Source organism: Misgurnus anguillicaudatus, chromosome 21, assembly GCF_027580225.2.
Source record: "Misgurnus anguillicaudatus chromosome 21, ASM2758022v2, whole genome shotgun sequence".
Taxonomy (NCBI): domain Eukaryota; kingdom Metazoa; phylum Chordata; class Actinopteri; order Cypriniformes; family Cobitidae; genus Misgurnus; species Misgurnus anguillicaudatus.
In genome coordinates, this window is record NC_073357.2 from 20,439,334 (window position 1) to 20,460,788 (window position 21,455).

The 21,455-nt window shown below is 40.7% G+C and overlaps 1 protein-coding gene across 1 annotated transcript in view; it reads right to left on the reverse strand.

The window, feature by feature from the left end:
* ltb4r2a (leukotriene B4 receptor 2a) overlaps positions 1-21,455 on the reverse strand; it is a 54,122-nt gene that overhangs the window by 9,107 nt on the left and 23,560 nt on the right. Inside the window, exon 2 of the mRNA XM_073859797.1 lies at positions 11,313-11,978. Within this exon, the coding sequence (XP_073715898.1) occupies positions 11,313-11,969 (657 nt within the window). The 5' untranslated portion in view covers positions 11,970-11,978. The remainder of the gene's footprint in view (positions 1-11,312; positions 11,979-21,455) is intronic.

The following is a 21,455-nucleotide window of genomic DNA, read 5'->3' on the forward strand; positions in this document are numbered from 1 at the left end:
TTTTGTGCTATAACAGTTCACTTCAACTGTAACATTTTCAGCATTTTAGCTAAGCACCAATTATATCTATCACCTGATAAATGGCTATTTACAGTCCCGCATTACTACAGTAAAAGTTTGATTTTGAGTTTGTTTGCGCCCCCCAAATTGTTTTTAGCACCAACCGCCACTGTGTGTAATTTTACTTAAAGTCGCAATGAAAAGTAAAAAAAAACTGTAATTTGTTAATAAAAAACAAAAAACAAAAAACAGCGAGAGACGCTGAGAGAGAGAGACGAGGAGTCGCAAGTTTGGAGCTCCGTTGAGATTATTAGCTAAATCCTATTTTTTCACTATCTTATTACTATCTATATAATATAACTTATTAGTTTATCTTAGGAATACTTTACCTTGACGATTACTGAATTGTATTACTAAGCGATACGATTTTATCACTCGTAACACCCAGTATTAGCATATAGCCCGCTAGCATATAGCCCGCTAGCATAACCAGCAGGTGCCGGCTAAATCTAGCTTTTCTTACCGTCTGTTTACTTAAACCTTCATTCGTTGGCGATCTAATGGCGGATTCATGCGATGTATGCTTTTCTGATCTGTCCACACCAGATCGGGAAGCTGTGAATGAGCTGATACCCGGCCTTCGCAGAGTCAGTGTGCCTAACATCACCCTGACCACAGACCGTCGTAGGCGGCCGAGGCGTGTTGCGAGCGAACACCCGTCTCGATGCAGCTTCACGGACAGCGTTCGGGCGAACGGAGACCCCATCACCCAGCATGACAACGGTAAGACTCAGCTTGTCATTGTAACCTGCACTACTTGCCACATGTACAGTTTAGCTTCTTCGGTCAGCATAGAGGGGTTTACATGTTCTAAGTGTATTGTAGTAGTAAGGCTGACGGAGAAGGTTGCAGAACTAGAAGCGCGCATCCGAACGCTAGTTGAGGACAGTAAGACCGCTAATGTTAATGTTACAAACACTGGTTCGGGTGCGCCTAGTGTTACGCGTAATACACATGGCTCGGTTCCGACCTCAGAGTCAAGGCGGCTGACTAACTGGGTGACTGTCAGGCGGCCTAGTCACATTCGGCATACAAATAACGTTCCTGTTTTAATATCAAACAGATTTTCTCCACTCAGCAATACACCGGCTGAGACGTTAAAGGTGCCCTGGTTATTGGAGATTCTATACTCAGGAACGTTGACATTGAGGCACAAGCCACCATAGTCGATTGTATACCGGGAGCCAGAGCGTCTGACATTAGATCCAAACTTAAAGTGCTGGCTAATGCTAAACGTAAGTTTTCTAAGATTGTTATTCACGCTGGCACGAATGACACCAGACTCCGCCAGTCGGAGATTACCAAAGATACATTTAAAGAGGTGTGTGAAATTGCAAAAACAATGTCAAACAATGTAATTTGCTCTGGTCCCCTCCCCGCCTACCGGGGGGATGAAACTTACAGTAGATTAGTGTCTCTTCATGGCTGGATGTCAAAGTGGTGCCCTCAGCATAACGTAGGGTTTATAGACAATTGGAAACATTTCTGGGGAAGACCTGACCTGCTAAAGAGAGATGGCCTCCACACAGATTTTCTTATAGCCGACTTCCTATCTGAACTCACAGTCAATGTAGATAAAGCTCTTATCGTTGGTGATTTTAATATTCATGTGGATAACCCAAAAGATGCATTAGGACGTGCGTTTATGGATGTTCTTAATTCTCTCGGTATTAAACAAAATGTATCAGGGCCTGAACAACGTTTGCACTAGCACATTGGATGCCGTTGCTCCCATTCGAAAAAAGAGAATCAAAGAAAAAACGCCAGCTCCATGGTATGATCATCGTACTGCAGCCCTTAAAAAAGTAGCCAGAAAAATGGAAAGAAACTACCGAAGCACAAAGTTAGAGGTATGGCGTTCGGCATGGAAAGAGAGTGTTCAACACTACAGACAGGCTATTAAACCGCCAGATCTACCTATCTCAGTACACTTATTAAAGAAAATCATAACAACCCTCGTTTCCTATTCTAGCACAGTTGCGAAACTGACTAGAAACAAAGAACAAACAGAAACAAATAGTAAACTCCAACACAATAGTAATGACTTCATGAACTTCTTTACTAACAAAATTATGTTTATTAGGGAAAACATTGAAACTACGCAAGCGGCCACCACTACACCCAATAGTACATTTACCTCTAGATTACCATACGAACACCTTGAGTCATTTAAACCTACTACAATAGAAGAGCTCTCTAAATTAGTAATGTCATCCAAATCATCGTCCTGTATACTAGACCCCATTCCCACAAAATTACTAAAAGAGGTATTTCATGTAGTGTCAGACACGGTACTAAATATCTTTAACTCATCTCTAGAATTAGGACACGTTCCAACAGCTTTCAAAGTAGCAGTTATTAGACCGCTCATTAAAAAACCAAACCTTGACCAGGGAGATCTTAATAACTTTAGACCTATCTCAAACCTACCTTTTCTCTCTAAAATATTAGAAAAAGTAGTGCCAAGCCAGTTATGCACATTCATAGCGAATAATAAGACATATGAAAAGTTCCAATCAGGATTCAGGCCCCACCATAGCACAGAGACAGCGCTGCTTAGAGTTACAAATGACCTCCTATTAACATCCCATCGTGGTGAAATCTCAATCCTCATATTACTAGACGTAAGGGCAGCCTTTGACACAATAGATCACAGAATCTTACTCAGTAGACTAGAAAACTATGTTGGCATCAGTGGTCAGCCGTTAGCCTGGTTTAGATCGTATCTAACCAATCGCTATGACTTTGTTTATGTAAATGAGGAAGAGTCATATCACTCCCCGGTTAAATTCGGCGTACCACAGGGATCAGTTTTGGGCCCTATCCTATTCTTGTTATATATGTTACCTCTAGGAGACATTATCAGGAAACATAACATAAGTTTTCACTGCTATGCGGATGATACCCAGCTTTACATCTCGTCACATCCTAGCGAAACCCACCAGTTTGCTAAGCTAACAGACTGCATTAATGATATTAGGGACTGGATGGCACATAACTTTCTTATGCTAAACTCCAATAAGACTGAGATACTTATTATTGAACCAAATCGCTACAAACATAGTATATCAGATTACAAGTTGTCCATAGATGGCTGCACGGTGGTGCCATCTTCCACGGTTAAGAATTTAGGCGTAATGTCCGACAGCAATCTATCTTTCGATAGTCATATCTCCAGCGTCTGCCGCACAGCATTCTTCCATCTTAGAAATATCTCAAAAATACGCCATATGCTGTCTGCATCAGATGCAGAAAAGCTTATCCATGCTTTTATGACCTCTAGAATAGACTATTGTAACTCGTTACACGGGGGATGCCATGCAAATCAGGTAAACAAGCTACAGCTGGTTCAAAACGCCGCCGCAAGAGTGCTTACTTGATCTAAAAAGTATGACCACATTAGTCCAATTCTGGCATCTTTACATTGGCTACCAGTTAAATATCGCATACAATTAAAAATATTACTAACTACCTACAAAGCCTTAAATAGCCTAGCGCCTTCGTATATTAAAGAACTACTATCAGAATACAATCCACCTAGGGTTGCCACCCATGTCTGATAAAAAACCTGGACATATCGATGACCCAGCCAATTGTTTAAACGAATCCACCCCACAAGATTATTATTATAAACACGAACCTCGATTAAAGGGGAGAGGGGGTGGTGTAGCTACAATATACAACAACATTTTTAAAGTTAACCAGAAATCTGAACTAAAATTTAACTCATTTGAACTAATGTTATTAAATATGGAAATAACTGATCGTAACAACAAACAGCTTTCTTTTGGCTTAGCTACAATCTATAGACCTCCGGGCCACCATGCAGATTTCCTTAAAGAAATAGCAAATTTCCTGTCTGAGCTTGTAGTCACTGTAGATAAAGCTCTTATCGTTGGTGATTTTAATATTCATGTGGATAACTCAAAAGATGCATTAGGACATGCATTTATGGATGTTCTAAATTCTCTCGGTATTAAACAAAACGTGTCAGGGCCCACGCATACTCGTAAGCACACATTAGACTTAATTCTGTCACTCGGACTCAATATTAATGACATCAAAATATCACCTCAGAGTGATGCAGTTTCTGACCATTACCTTGTGTCATACACTGTACTTCTAGATAGGATTACTCAACCCACAACATGCTACCGACTAGCCAGAACTATAATTTCCACCACTAAAGATAGCTTTATCAGACCTGTCCCAAATGAAACATGTAGCAGATAACTGTGACGATCTAGATACTGTAATAGAAAACCTGAACAATGTCTGTTCTAACACACTGGATGCCGTTGCTCCCATTCGAAAAAAGAAAATCAAAGAAAAACCGCCAGCTCCATGGTATGATCATCACACCGCAGCTCTTAAAAAGGCAGCTAGAAAAATGGAAAGAAATTATAGAAGCACAAACTTAGAGGTATGGCGTGTAGCATGGAAAGAGAGTGTTAAACACTACAGACAGGCTATAAAAACGGCCAGATCTACCTATCTCAGTACGCTTATTAAAGAAAATCATAATAACCCTCGTTTCCTCTTTAGCACAGTTGCAAAACTGACAAGAAACAAAGAACAAACATGAACTTCTTTTCTAACAAAATTACGGCTATTAGGGAAAACATCGTAACTACCCAAGCAGCCATCACTCTACCCATTAGTTCACTAAACACTAGATTACCATATGAACATCTTGATTCATTTAAACCTACTACAATAGATGAGCTCTCTAAACTAGTCACATCATCCAAATCATCGTCCTGTATATTAGACCCCGTTCCCACAAAACTACTTAATTAAATTTATTTATTTTAAAGAAGTATTCCCTGTAGTGTCAACCCCGGTTCTAAATATCTTTAACTCATCGCTAAAAATAGGATACGTTCCAACAGCTTTCAAGCTAGCAGTTATTAAACCGCTGATTAAAAAACTACAGCTTGATCAGGGAGAGCTTAATAACTTTAGACCAATCTCAAATCTCCCTTTTCTTTCGAAAATATTAGAAAAAGTAGTGGCAAGCCAGTTACGCACATTCTTGACAAATAATAGTACGTATGAAAAGTTCCAATCAGGATTCAGGCCCCACCATAGCACAGAGACAGCGCTGCTTAGAGTTACAAATTACCTCCTGTTAACATCCGATCGTGGTGAAATCTCAATCCTTATATTACTAGACCTTAGCGCAGCCTTTGACACAATAGACCACACAATCTTACTCAATAGACTAGAAAACTATGTTGGTATCAGTGGTCAGGCGTTAGCCTGGTTTAGGTCGTATCTAACCAATCGCTATCACTTTGTTTATGTAAATGAGGAAGAGTCATATCACTCCCTGGTTAAATATGGTGTACCGCAGGGATCAGTTTTAGGTCCTATCCTGTTCTCATTATATATGTTACCTCTAGGAGACATTATCAGGAAACATAACATAAGTTTTCACTGCTATGCGGATGATACCCAGCTTTACATCTCCTCACATCCCAGCGAAACACACACGTTTTCTAAGCTAACAGACTGCATTAGCGATGTTAGTGACTGGATGGCACATAACTTTCTTAAGCTCAACTCCAATAAGACAGAGATGCTTATTATTGAACCGAATCGCTACAAACATAATATGTCAGATTACAAGTTGCACGTAGATGGCTGCACTGTGGTACCATCTTCCTCGGTTAGGAACTTAGGTGTGATGTTCGACAGCAATTTATCCTTCGATAGTCATATCGGCAACGTCTGCCGCACAGCATTCTTCCATCTTAGAAATATCTCAAAAATACGCCATATACTGTCTACATCTGACGCAGAGAAGCTTATCCATGCTTTTATGACCTCTAGAATAGACTATTGTAACTCGCTACTTGGGGGATGCCATGCAAATCAGGTAAACAAGCTGCAGCTAGTTCAAAACGCTTCTGCAAGAGTGCTTACTCGATCTAAGAAGTATGACCTCATAAGTCCAATTCTAGCATCTTTACACTGGCTACCAGTTAATTATCGCATACAATTTAAAATATCACTTACCACCTACAAAGCCTTAAATGGCCTAGCACCCTCATATCTTAGAGAATTACTATCAGAATACAATCCATCACGTGCACTGCGTTCGCAAAACTCTGGTATCTTAGTTATCCCTAAAATATCAAAAGTGTCTAAAGGTGGAAGATCCTTTTCCTACTTAGCCCCTAAGCTCTGGAATGATTTACCAACCGTTGTCCGAGAATCAGACACACTAGATACCTTTAAATCTAGACTTAAAACTTTTCTCTTTAACAAGGCATTCACATAACTGTTTTAGTAATGGTACTCATCTCACAATAGATAGCTTGTACAACCTGATAAATAAATAAACTAAATCCTCATTTTCGTCAACATTTCAAAGCATGGTAAATGCTATTAATAAACTTAAGAAAATGTTTAATCTCTCCTTACTTGTTTACATATGTGCAGCAAACCATGAGCCGAGGCATAAACTTTCAAAAACAAATGTCACGTATAAAATAGAAAAGGCTACATATAAGGAAAAGAAACGCTACTTTGTGCACATACAAACCACAATACAAGGCCAAAACTTCAACACTTGACCTATAAAACCCAGAATCGGGCCATTAATTGCCAAGCGCAGAGGAGTGATTGAAAATTATGTATGGCATTATGTTATCACTTGCTCGGCCCTCCACCTGAGGTTTCTGAGTCGAGTAGGGGAGTACTGTGAAGCCCAGACAGGCATCAGGGAGATGGCTGGCGCAGTCACATCCCCGTCTCCCCTTTACTCCCTTGCTCGTCCGGATTTCAATAAAGCTCGGTGGGTATAGATTTGTGGTGTTAAGCCCACTAGTCGGGGGCGGGACTTCAGTCCTTAAAAGGGTGTCACTGCATCCATTTCCTAAAACATTCGCCGTCCCGTGCATTTTTCTCGTTCTCCCTAAACCAAACTGTGCAGAGTCTGTCACTGGGATGACGTTGTATCTTCAATACGTATATGTACATGTGTGTGTATGTGTGTGTATATATATATATATATATATATATATATATATATATATGTATGTTTGTTTGTGTATATGTACATGTGTATACATATGAATGGCCCCTACGCTAATTGGGCAGACCGTCAACGTGATGCCCAGCTGATACATGACCAACGACCACCAGCAGAACCCACTTTACCTCCGCCTAATCTAATGTATATATAATGTATATATAAATATATCTCCCAAGGGTTTTTCCCTCCTAAGACTTTTTTTTACTTCCCCGGCTGAGCCTGGGGTTTTTTTTTCTCCTAGGGGGTTTTTCAACCCGGGGAGGCAGCCTTCTTGGGCTTAACTTACCACCCTCTTCTTTACGTTACATTAGCAATACGCATGCTTATAATGTTGATTCATAGCCGCAGCAAATTTAGCTGCTTTTGCTATCGTGTATTATGTTGTGCTATCTGTTGTTTTTCTATGCTTTTCACTGCTTCTATTATTGTAAAGCTGCTTTGAAACAATCACAAATTGTGAAAAGCGCTATATAAATAAAATTGAATTGAATTGAATTGCATTTGTTAATCTTTGATAACGTTAGTAAATAAAAATACAGCTGTTCATGGTTTAGTCATGTTAGTTCACAGTGCATTAACTAATGTTAACAAGATTTAAATAAATGTATTATTAACATTAACAAAGATACAAAATTGCTTTATGCTATAAGTGCAGTTTATTATTAGTTCATATGTTAACTAATGAACCTTATTGTAAAGTGTTACCCAATTATTTGTTCATTATGTTAAAATATGTAAATCAGGATTACAATTTATCAAAGCTGCTTATACTATTTATGTAAACTGTTTTTATTTATATTCCATTGCAACTTTAAACAGGTCTAAATAGCAACTAGCAAATATGCACATGAAATTAAACTTGTTGAACTCACCTCAACATGTATTTTACAATCATTTAACCTGCCATGGGAAAAGCTGAAGTCACTGTTACAAACTCTACACCATGCAAGATTTTAACTCTTTTAAGACAGGGATACACTTTCGTGTAGTCTGGTGTAAAATGTGTCTTATATTTTCGCTTTTGGGGCACTCTCCCTCTGCCATGGCGTTCCTGTTTCTAGATACACTGAGTAGTTTGGTTCGGGAGAAGAGATAAAAGCCCGCCCACACTGACAATTGATTGGTTGATGTCCTGAAACAGGCCAATCAGGATGCTCTCTGTCTTACATGCGCTAAATGAGGCAAACACACACACAGACGCAATGTCTCCCTCTCTGCCGTGCGCGCGCTAAATTTCATATATTAACATAGCTTTTCGAAAACCGGGACATTCAGTGTCCCGGGAGAGTTGATACATTTCCCGGGACAGGTTATTAAAAAGAAGGACAATCCCGGTAAAACCGGGACAGGTGGCAATCCTAAATCCACCACGTAAACTGCGCTCACAAAATTCGGGTCTCTTAGTTATCCCTAGAATATCAAAAGTGTCTAAAGGTGGTAGATCATTTTCCTACTTAGCCCCTAAGCTCTGGAATGATTTACCAAATAATGTTCGAGTATCAGACACAGTCGATCAATTTAAATCTAAACTTAAGACATTCTTCTTTAACAAAGCATACACATAAAATATGTCCAGTAAATGTACTTTTCCCGCAGTAGTTATTTTGTCTAGAACAAAGCACTCACACACCTCATATGGGTAATACACTATTGCCGCAATAGTTAGCCTGTCTGGAACCGAGCTGACTTAAACAACCATAATGTATGACACTTGCTTTACATGCGAACGGCCCCATGCTAATAGAACTCTGTTTTTGTCTCCCTGTCTCGTCCTCGGTACCGAGGACAATGACACAAACAGACCCAGTTCCTGTTGCTGTGAAGGTCATCGCACCACTGATCTACTGGCTGTCCTTGAACGTGATGCCTAGCCGATGCTCGACCAACGACCACCGGCTGAACCAGTTTAATCCGCTTACCCGCTTCCTATCCCTACCGTATATATATATATATATATATATATATATATATATATATATGAAGAGTTTGGTTCCAAAACGCAATAAACGCCATTTTTGAAAAAAATGAGTTACTGCCAAAATCAGTATTGTATCAGGTCAGTAGTTAAAAGTAAATAATTAATTTTACGCAAAATCCAATACCCGCCGTGTTATTCTGTCATCTTTTCTCCCTTTTTTCCCAAAATGCGACAAACGCCACTCCTCCTTTTTTACATAATGCAATAAATCCATTTCTGATATTACAGCGGACCATTCACGCAATGTAAACAAACATGGCGGCGCGCTGAGTACACGGAATCCTAATTTTCCTCATCTACTTTGTACTACGTGATCAACAAACAAAACAAAATAATACTTTAATAGCATTGCCAAACCTGTGATGGTTTTCTGTGACGGGAAAGAAACGTACGCCATCAACATCTAATAATTTCCGCGAGAGGCACTCGGTTGCTTGTTCTCCAGACAGCATCAAGCTTCTCATGCTAAAACATTGTGTTCTTAATATAACAAAGTAAGTGTTTTGGTTAATGCCATTAATGTTTATTTTTTAATCATTGTATACCACTAGTCAACTAAATAAATATAAAATGGTAAAGATGAATGCACATTTATACATTGATTTAATAGATTTATAGCATTTTGAAATAAAAAACTGTCATGGATTTATTGCATTTTGTGGAAAAAAGAATTAGTTTTTATAATAAATCTTTGAAAATCAAGTTATGGATTTGAATTTTTTATGTTTTTATAACCTAAAGATGCTATGTGAAAGTTTGTAACAGAAAATACTGGTTTTCATCTTGTCACTTTCTTGGTATAGAAAACACGTTTTTACCGAAATTTGTCAAAATGGATTTATTGCGTTTTGGAACCAAACTCTTCATATATATATATATATATATATATATACATATTAATCTCTCCCAAGGGTTTTTGTCCTTCTAGGATTTTTCCCACCGGGTTTTTTTCCTAGGGGGTTTTTAGTCCCAGGGAGAGTCAGCCAACTTTGGCTTAGCTTAGCACTTTACTGTATATGTAACACTATTAATACGCTTGCTTGTACGGTTTAACCTTAGCCGCTATGTTCTACTGCTTATATTATCTATTGATTTTCTGTGTTCTCCTTTACATCTACTCATGTAAAGCTGCTTTGCAACAATTAACATTGGTGAAAAGCGCTATATAAATAAAATTGAATTGAATTGAATTTTGTAATATTGTGGTATTTTTTACAAATGATTTTTCTGTGAGCTTCATTAATTTTTAAAAATTCATGTGCCCTCATAATCTTTAATCAAAAATGCCAATCTCCTCCCCTCCTAAAACGATCTCTCTTTACTTCCAGTCATAATGTATGGCAGGTGGGCAGGGTCCGGGAGAGTATCGCTGCGATTAGCAATTACCAACACGACCCAACTTCAAATGATCCAATCAGATCTCGATGGACAAATTCAAATCCAGCCCTGCCTTATTTCATTTCAGAGGCCGGTTTTACTCGGATACATGTCACCACAGGGAAAATTAGGCAATTGATACTTCCGTTTCATGGCGACTTTAAGCATAACCCAACCCTTTGCCCAAAACATGTAACAGTAAACCCATAGTCTTGCAGGTATTTAATTTTAGCATATACTAGTTAGAGATAAATGTAACACAGTACCCTTAGATTGTTTTGTAACGTTACAACTACAAACTGTTTATTAAATTAGAATTTTAATCACTTAATTTAAGTAACATGACTGTTGTTCGCTCTAAGTATTTAAAAGAAATATTATATGTTAAAGACACCTAAAGCAGTGGTTCTCAAACTATTTCAGCAGGCAGCCCCCCTTTTGTATGATGCAACCCGTCATGGCCCCCCAAAGAAAATGTATGACATAAAATATTACAAAACTTAAAATTTGAATTAAACAAAACATATTAAACAATGTAGTGCTGTTAGTTAGTAGCCTTATTTTTATGAGGTTTAATTACACAGAATTTATAATAAATTAATGTTTTTTTTTTATAAAATGTAATTATACTGGGACCCCCTTGCACCATCTCAGGGCCCCCCAGTTTGAGAACCACTGACCTAAAGGGTTCTCACTGATAAGTCAATAAGTTAAATAAGGGTGGTAGGAACATTTTGCATCACAAGGTACTGGTCAAGAAAGTCAAATACAGTGTTATAAAAAACACATTTAAGCCATCTGTAATTATTATACTCAAACATTTCAAATAATAATTTGGCAAAGATTTAAACTTACATATCGTGGTTTTGGGTGTTTACATTCACACACTATAATTTCTGGCACTGTGTCACTTTCCATCCTGAAAATCAAAGGGGGCACAGAGAGTCCCAGAGCAAGAATCCACAATCCTATTAGCATCCTCAGGACTGTACCCCGGTTGCTTAAGGCACCAACACGTTTTGGCCACACTACAGCAACCAGCCTATGAAGACTCATTAGCATTATTATAAATATTGAAGCATACATGTTGGCACAACAGAGATAGAACAGAATTTTACATAGTGCCACGCCAAAAATCCAGCTGCGTTTAATTAAATAAACAATGAAGAAAGGTGTCAGCAACATGAGGAAACCATCAGCATAGGCAAGGTTTAGGATTAGGAGGGTGGTAATGGAACGCCGACGAGCTCTAGCCAGGATGCTCCAGATAATGAAGAGGTTGCCAGGGACACCAAGGAGGAAGACAAGGGCAAGGATCATAGAGCCAGCGATTGCTCCACTGCCGTTGCTCATGATGGAGTCTGTAACACTTCTGTTTCCAGTAGTGGTGTTCATTAAAATGTTAAAGGATGGACTTAGAGAAGAGCCTAGTACAAAGGCAACAGGAAGGGGAGATGGAGTGATATGTAGGAGAGGGGAGAAGACATGGAGGTCACTGTGGTTGTTGGCCATCCAAGCAATCTGAAAAAGGCAAATAAAAGGACATTTAGTCAGAAAAGATTTACCAAAGTGTCACTAGCAGAAATCCTTTTCACAGTGGCAGGCAGTAATTATAAATTAGTAAGTCTATTAGTACAAAACAAAAGCTCCCAACATCAGTAGCAGCATTTCCATAACCAATATAGGCAATTGAAACACGTTAATTTTTTAGGTAGTTTTTTTTGGTTATTTGGAGTATTTCTGAAAACTGCAATGGAAGTATATTTGTATTTTCAGGTCATCTGATTAAGTCACATAACCCTAACCCTAACCCTAACTTATGGTATGTCCTAAAACCTTCCAGAAATGCCTCATACATGTCTGTTTTAATTTTAGTCCCATTTTAGTTAGGATTTTTGGCGTGGCACTGTGTAAAATTCTGTTCTATCTCTGTTGTGCCAACATGTATGCTTCAATATTTATGATAATGCTAATTAGACATAAAGTCTGGCCATTTTAGTCTTATTTTAGTCAAAATGATCCATGATCCAATTATTTTTGTCTAGTTTTAGTCGATGAAAACTGATGACATTTAGTCTAGTTTTAGTCAATGAAAATTTTATTCAAGTCTCTTTTTAGAAATTACATTCTATTTAACCCAGTCAATATAGTATAAGTATCTAGTAGTAGTATAGACGAAACCAACATTTTCTTTTAGCCAAACCCATTTCAAACAAAGTTATCTTGATATATTATTGTTACCTTATAGACTCAAGATCCATTCCAGACATGAAATATGCTCTGATTTGAATTTACAAGATATTAATCTTACTAACCTCTGAGTAAGTGACTTGACTGTTTGTAAAAGAGTCGACATAAAAGTCTAAATAATCAAAACAAAAGTAGTCTAAGCAGGAACACACGCAGGGCCACTGCTGGTTAAATGGGTGCCCTAAGTGGACTTTTACAGTGATGCCCCCTTTAGTTAACTCTTTCCCCGCCATTGACACATGAAGGTCGGATGAAATAACATGCCCGTTGCCGCTGTGTTCTCGCAACCTTCTGAGTTCGTTCTTCCGAGGTCGCCTGGCAAATTTGATCTCCACGAGGACGCAAGTCCGTTCTTTGCGTTCTTGGAATTGAGAAACAGCCATGGATGAGAGAGTGCATGTATCTTTGCGCTCCCAGTGAACGGAAATGTTGACAAAACTTACAAAAAACACTTTTCCGGTCACATACAAGTCATGTGGGAACTGTTTGGAACTAAGTGCTTAGGGTCAAATTTCTTAATTTTTTTCGCTGACGAAAATTCAGCGAAACTCAGCGTTTGTCACGTATTATTCACACACAACGATGAGGAGACACTGGATAAACAATAAACTAGAACTTTAATGATACAACGATGAGGAGCATAGCAAATCCACAACATACATTGACGATCACCGACAAAGAACACACACACAGTGGCAAACTATATACAGGCAAGTGATAAGCAAACACAGGTGTAAGAACTTAACTATAATTAAGCACAGGTGAAACTAATAATGAGGTAACAAGTTTACTAAACAAGATGAACAACAATGAACAGAAATGAATGAAACACAAAAACCCTTACAGTATGCCCCCCCCCTCCCAAGGCGCGTCCCGCGCCGTAACTAAAACAACACCGAAGTGGAGGGAGGGAGGGAGTAAAAAACAATAAGTCCAAAGGTGAAGCGGAGGCATTAGGCAGGGGTCTGGAGCAGGCCCCAGAGACCGAATGGGATGAAGCCCCAGGGTGGAGTCGCTGGTGGGAGGAGCCAGGGTGGAGTATTGTTCTTACTACCCACCCTGGGGACAGACAACGGCGATGACGGCACTTGGAGGATCCAGGGTGGAGCCGTGCGAGCAGAGAACCTGGGGGGAGGCAAGGAACCGGAGGGGCGGGGCAGAACTGGTGGGTCTCCCGACCGAGATGAAGGAGGTGGACCGGAGCTACGAGGCGGAGCCAGAGCAGAGGAGTCACAAGGTGAACGCCCGTAGGAGGGAGGAGCCCAACGAGCTGGAAGGGTGGAGTGAGGGACACTTGAGGAGCGAGGAAAACCCGAAGGCGAGGACGGGACGACGACCGACCAGGGCGGAGCCGGAGTGGTGACGATGCCTGGTGACGTCGCTGTAGAGACGTGAGCCGACGAAGGGGAGGGAGGAGAGACCTGAAGCAATGCCACTGGTCCGACGGGCCGAGGCGACCTCTTGGTCTCAGGGAGCGGAGGCGGAGAACTGGAGAGCTCCCCGAAAGCAGCTAGCAGAGAGGCACGCCCCGGATCAGTCAAACCAGCGGCATTGGCGTGCTGAGGATGAGCAGGGGCGTGTCGCTGTGGTGGCTGCAGCTGCTTCAGACTGGCTGAGGTAGGCAGAGGAGGCAGGAGTGGGAGGTTGGGAGGGTCCACTTGTGTTGGGGAGGAGCTGGACAGAACCAGCGGAGCCGACGAAGAAAAGGAAATGTCCACGCACAGTCCGAAAAAATTTCCACAAGAGACGTAATATGCTCACCCTCAGCGGCGTGGAGGTGGATGTCTTCCTTGACATCCTCAGCAGCTCCCGCGGCGAATCCCAGACAACTTGGCTCTCGCACCTGGTCGGGGGAGGATTCCGGGATCTAAGCGACACTGGGCTCAGGGGTTCGCTCTGGCTCGCTGGTCGCATTGCCGGGTTCTCCGCCCGTGGTGGGCTCGAGGTCCGTGGAGGGTGTTGGCGTGTCGGTCTCTGGGGGTGAAGTGGGGCTGGCGACAAACTCCCCATCGGCGGGACCGACGGTGAATGGGGAGTTGTTGTGGAACAGCACCCACTCCACATAAGTGGCGAAGTTGTCATCCGGACCGCCTGCTGGAAGGCGTGCCTTTGACTGCGCGCTCAGGCTGGTCAAAAGAAAGACACAGAGCGCGCTATCAGGGTAGTGAGTCAGGCAGGCCAGGTCTAAAAGGTCCTTGATGTGAACTTCCAGCGGACGATGTCCCTGCTCCAGACATAGAATTTTCACAGCCGGGATATCCATGATAAACTAAACTGAAAACCGAGACTGTGAAACGCAAAAACAAAAAAACTAGCTGGAAACAGGAGGGAACACTTAACGCCACCGTAAACAGTTCGGTCGGTGATTCTGTCACGTATTATTCACACACAACGATGAGGAGACACTGGATAAACAATAAACTAGAACTTTAATGATACAACGATGAGGAGCATAGCAAATCCACAACATACATTGACGATCACCGACAAAGAACACACACACAGGGGCAAACTATATACAGGCAAGTGATAAGCAAACACAGGTGTAAGTAACTTAACTATAATTAAGCACAGGTGAAACTAATAATGAAGTAACAAGTTAACTAAACAAGATGATCAACAATGAACAGAAATGAATGAAACACAAAAACCCTTACAGCGTCAACAAACATAAACGTATGCAACCATGAACTGCGCTCTCCACAATGACGAGAAACTATCAGCAATGGATATTGATAGAGGGATGGCTCAAAGAGGGATATTTTAGCCTTTTACTACTACATATATTTATGGAGATGAGAATTAAAAACCCACCCTGTCCAGCTATGATCAGCTGTTTGGCTGATCACATGACCTGCGTTCGCTTGCGGCATTATGAGCACGCGTCACGTCCAAACATCAGACTGGTGGTCGCTGAATAAAACTCTTACAAATACCACGAAATCACGGAACAACGTCAGCATTATTTAATCCTATGACCAGTGTTTGTAACAGCTGTCGTATGCATACGGTTAGCCTAAAAGCTATTTGAAGCTCCCTAAATACAATGGCAAGCAGTTTTATAGGCATTCGCGTTTTCCATTAGGACCACCAAACTCTCTTAGCTATGGCTGCACGCACATATAGACCAACGTGTTTACACTTTCAAAGTATATGGCAATATTTCAGTCAAACAGTTAAAAGATGCTTTGAAGTTTAAAGCTTACCAGAGCAGGCTTGGAGCGCTCCGCTTTGCTAGTGGGGGGAGGGGCAATGCACGAGCTGCAGGCAGCCTCCAGCAACACAGAGCTGCCTGTGGGCGCCTGTCTGTAATTAATACCGGGGAAAAACTATCGGCGAACGCAAGCCGCGAATCGGCCAATGACGATACGCCTAAAACCTGCTAAAATCGGCCCGATGTATCGGCCAGCCGATATATCGGTCGAGCACTAGTTAGAATGTGTTGAAGCATCGAAACTACATTCAGTCAAAAAATAACAATTATTACAACTTTAGGGGCCAGTCACACCAAAAGCGTTTATGGCAGTTGCAGGCGCACGCGTTTTTGAAGGAGCGCTGAGAGCGAAGAAGCGCCCGACGTCATTCACGTCTTTCCATTGTCCAATCGAATGAGGGGAGAGGCGGGCCTTACGTTGTGGTGAGGGAAGTTTACAGTTGCTTTGAAGAACTGCACTCCACACGCTCACTCTCTCCTGTGTGTTTGTGCACCTCTCATCCTCAAACAAGGTCAGAGCAAGCCTCCTCTTTTTAAAGTTTCTGCTACTATGACAGTTAACAGCAAAAGAGCGCTCACGCTTCAATATTTGATTGACAAGACAGCTGACTCGGTGGTTGCTTAGCAATATGAAAAGCCACGTCGCACTGCTCTTTTTTTAAAAAAAGGCAGTGCGTCGCGCCTTGCGTTTGCAAGCGTTTAAAGTGCTTTTGGTGTGACTGGCCCCTCATTCAGCATTGTCCTCTTCCACGTCTGCTGCGAAGGGCATGAGCGAGACCAACGCCACGCGACTGCAGTGACGCAGATGACGTGTTATCCTCAGATTATTATCAGTTTTTTTTTCAAACTTACAGCATGTGAAATGAAATGTGTCTCCCTCAGACTGTAAACAAAGCCCCGGTGCACAAAAAAAGAAACAGCTGGGGCGCACCAGATAACACATCAGCCACGTTGTACGTCATCTGAGTCACTGCAGTCACATGACGTTAGTCTCGCACATGCACTTCACAACAGACGAGAGAAGACAATCCTGAATATCGTTGTCATTTTTCTTTTGTTTTTGGACCAAAATGTATTTTTCGATGCTTCAATACATTCTAACTGACCCACTGATGTCACATGGACTACTTTAATGATGTTTTTATTACCTTTATGGAGATGGACAGTATACAGTACGTACATTTTCAATTAAGGATCAAGCTCTCAGACTAAATATAAAACATCTTAAACTGTTTTCCGAAGATGAATAGAGGTCTTACGAGTTTGGAACGACATTAATGACATTATTTTCATTTTTGGGTGAACTATCCCTTATATCTAATGTGACGAAGCTAATCTTACATGTCAGTATAAATCCAAGCAATTTTGGAGAATTACTAAATGTATTTCTTGTAAGTAAGGTAAAAGTCAGCTTTAAGAAAACAACAGGGCCCGTATGTATAAAGCCGCTCAGAGTAAAATTTTAGTCTTAAGTGTGTCAAAATTCTAAGAATGGCGTCATTTTACTCTTATTCCTAGACTTAAGAATAAATTTGATTTATAAATCCTCCTAAGTGTTAAGGCTAGGTCTCAGCTCCTAAATTATTTAACCTAGTTAAGAGTAACAAGAGGGCAGCAGAGAGGCGAAGGATCATGCACTTTACAACAAAGAATGTGCTAGAATTACTTTAATTCAAATGTATTTCTAAAGCACTTTTGAAAAAAAATATTGTTGCATTGTTGTAGAGCAGAAAATGTACAATAAATATATTTTATTATAAAAATTTGTAGTATATAGACAGTAGATAGGAATTAATATAACATGAAATATAAAGAGTATAGGGTTTTTTATACAATGTTTATTATATTACACAATATAATATACAGTATAAGATGTATATTAGTGAAACTTATTCAAGTGCTTGCACAGTACCAAGAATATTAATGCGATTATCAAGACAGCAATGGTATACTTAAATGTATATAAATTATATGAATAATATAACCGTGCACAAGAAACTGTGCCGCTAAATTAAGAAAGGCGTTTACGCACATAATGCTGTTAGTTGTTATAAAGTTTAAGTTTACTCGGGTTTATATCAGTGACGCGTGCGCAGCTGGAACGATGTAGTTTGACACGACGTTAGCTCACAGTACACACATCTGTTGGTTTAGAAAGACGAGAAAGAGACGCAACGGTAAAGGTGCAAGTCTAAGAAAGTAAAGAGCGACTAGACCATCTCAAATGATCATCCCCTGATAGCACCATTATAATCTCACTATCTAAAGATCTTATATACAGGTATGTTCCCTGTCTGTCTTGTGCATATTCATACTTGGTCGTTTTACATGCTTATGTATGCATAAATACTAAGTGGTGAGCATTTAGTTAGTGAGTAGCAATTTTTGGCAAATTTGTATATTCCAAAAACTATATAAACATAAAGCTTAAACATATAAACTTTCACACATTTTGGTTTTATTATCACCACAAGTTGCTGTGTGTGGTTGTTAAATAAAGCAGTGGTCAACAATCCTGGTCCTGGAGGGCCGGTGTCTCTGCAGAGTTTAGCTCCAACCCTAATCAAACAGACCTGAAACACCTTAATTAGTAGAGATGAGCCGGTACGGATAAAGCACTTCTGCCGAGTACGAGTATTATACGAGTAATACGAGTCATATCTGTGCTCGGATTAAATGAAAACCATCATTGGGTAGCTGATTGTGTCAGCGTGAGATAGGCTAGTAGTAACAACGCCGCCCCGCCCCTACACAAATACAGATGTATTGTGTTGCTGTGTGTCCCGCAGCTGCGCTTTGCTCATTCACACACAAAAAAGCTCTCTGTCTCTCTCCACCAGTCACTCGGGTTCACGGTTCTTTTCCGTTAAAGTTTAGGGTTTCTTTAGCTTTTTACTTCGGGTTGTAACGTTCAAATATGTACTAACCAGCAGAGTTCTGGTAAACGTGGGTTCGTTCAGACGTGAATGCGACGCGCATCGCGTCTCTGCCTGTCGGAGATTTTTTTTCTTTTTTAAACCTTCAGCTGGGAGCTTTCTCTAACCACTGTGTCCCGCTCTGCACACTCATACACAGAACAGCTTTCTGTCTCTCTCCCTCAGTCACTCAGGTTCACGGTTCTTTTCCATTAACGTTGAGGGTTTCTTCAGCTTTTTACTTCGGGTTGTAACGTTAATATGTACTAACCAGCAGAGTTCTGGTAAACGTGGGTTCGTTCAGACGTGAATGCCACTTGCATCGCGTCTCTGCCTGTCGGAGAATTTTTTTCTTTTTTAAAACTTCAGGTGTCTCTAACCAGTAACCAGACACTGAGTGTCTGGCACGTCTTTGCTGTATTTCATAAAAAATAAAGGTAGTAAGTTAAAGTTAGTTTTATAAATATTACTAAGCTACACACACAAACAAACACTCTCTCTCTCCCTCTTATGATCAGTGATACAGAAATATAACAATTTCTGATCAACCCATATATTAATTGCATGCTTAAAATAACATACCGGTTAAAGCCCCGCCCATTTCAAGACAAACCCCACCTACTTCCGGGTTAGGCCACACCCACTCCGAGTACAGATACAGATACAGATAATTCATATGCCGTGTGTCTTAATTCGTTCCCTAGCTCCCGAGGTCGTGAATCAGTATATCGTGTACACAGGTTCGGGCACTGGTAAGGACCCTAGCTCACTTCACATTGGGACAATGTTCACTTATTTTTCTGTCACGTGGCTGCTTAAGCGCGTTGTAATCACTCACAGCTGTTACTCATCAACAACCGGCAAAACCAACATCTCTCTGACTTAATTTTAAAAACAGTACATTGTGAAAAATGCTGTCACTATTCTCTTACATATCTGTGCTTAAAATTGGAGGCATATAATTACATTTTAAATGTAATAAATATATTTACAATTTTAAATAAATATTATTATTTTAAATATTGAGTAGATTGTGGTTCCTTACTGTGTAGCAATGCGTGTTTATATTTACAACTAAAACAAACGTTTGTCTTTATAAAAGTTCTGTCACATTTCATAAATTTAATTGAGTTGGATTACTTGATTTTCGGTTGACGAGCTTCAGAAAGGTCACGTGATTTCCGGTAAGGGAACATAGGGACCATCGATGCTCACTGGTTTTTGGGTTGCATTGTGGGAGTTTTTAGGGAACAAATGTTTCAGTGCACTGGACGGATTTTGCGATTGAGACAGCCCTTAAAATGGCCGACTCCCTGATCAGTGCCCTGACTACTGAACAAGGGAGCTGGTTGAGACACACGGATGGTTTACAGATACAGATACAGATAATGCTGTACTCGCCCATCCCTACTAATTAGCTACTCCAGGTGTGCTTTACTAGGGTTGGAGCCAAACTCCGCAGAAACAACGGCCCTCCAGGACCAGGACCGGCGACCACTGAAATAAAGTGTCTTGTGTTTATGCTCAAGTGGGCTCATTGATATATTAATAACAATATTATGGTGTTTTCTGGCTCAAAGAGGGAAAACTCACTGTTGTATGTCTCAAAAGAAACTAATGCATTTTGTGATGTAGATTACCTAGATATTACGCTTAAAAAAAGAGACTATAAATCGAGGGGAAGGGGGGCCTACAAAACCTCTTAGCCCCGGGGCCTCACATTAGGTTAAGGCTGCCCTGGTCAGCACTTAAGAATGAGTCTTACACTTTATTGAAAGTTGCTTTCAGCCTCTTTATAAACGTCTCCTACTCTCAGACTGGTCCTACTCCTTACTAAGAATCATAGCTTAAGTGGCCAGTCACACCAAAAGCGCTTTAAATGCTTGCAAGTGCAAGGCGCGACGCACTGCATTTTTTTTTTAAAAAAGAGCAGTGCGACGCGGCTTTCTGTATTGCTAAGCAACCGCCGAGTCAGCTGTCTTGTCAATCAAATATTGAAGCGTGAGCCCTCTTTTGCTGTTAACTGTCATATTAGCAGAAACTTTAAAAAGAGGGTGAGAGGTGCACAAACACGCAGGAGAGAGTGAGCGAGTGGTGTCCGGTTCTTCAAAGCACCTGTAAACTTCCCTCACCACAACCTAAGGCCCGCCTCTCTCCTCATTCGATTGGATAATGGAAAGACACGAATGACGTTGGGCGCTTCTCCGCTCTCAGCGCTCATTCAAAAACGCGTGCGCGGAAGGCGGCAAAAACCGCAAGGCACTTGGCGCGCATAAACAGCGCGCAAATGAGCCCTGCCCATAGAATATCATTCAAAAAAGGAGCCTGCAACTGCCATAAACGCTTTTGGTGTGACTGGCCCCTAAGACTATTCTTAAGAGCATTTCTGAGATGTTTAAGAGTAACATGACGTCTTTCTGAGAATTTTGACACACTTAAGACTCTGAGCGGCTTTATACATACGATCCCTGCGCCCGTATGTATAAAGCCGCTCAGAGTCTTAAGTGTGTCAAAATTCTAAGAATGACGTCATTTTACTCTTATTCCTAGACTTATGAATAAGTTTGATTATAAAGCCTCCTAATGCTGAGTTTACACCAAACGCATTTTGGGCGTCAA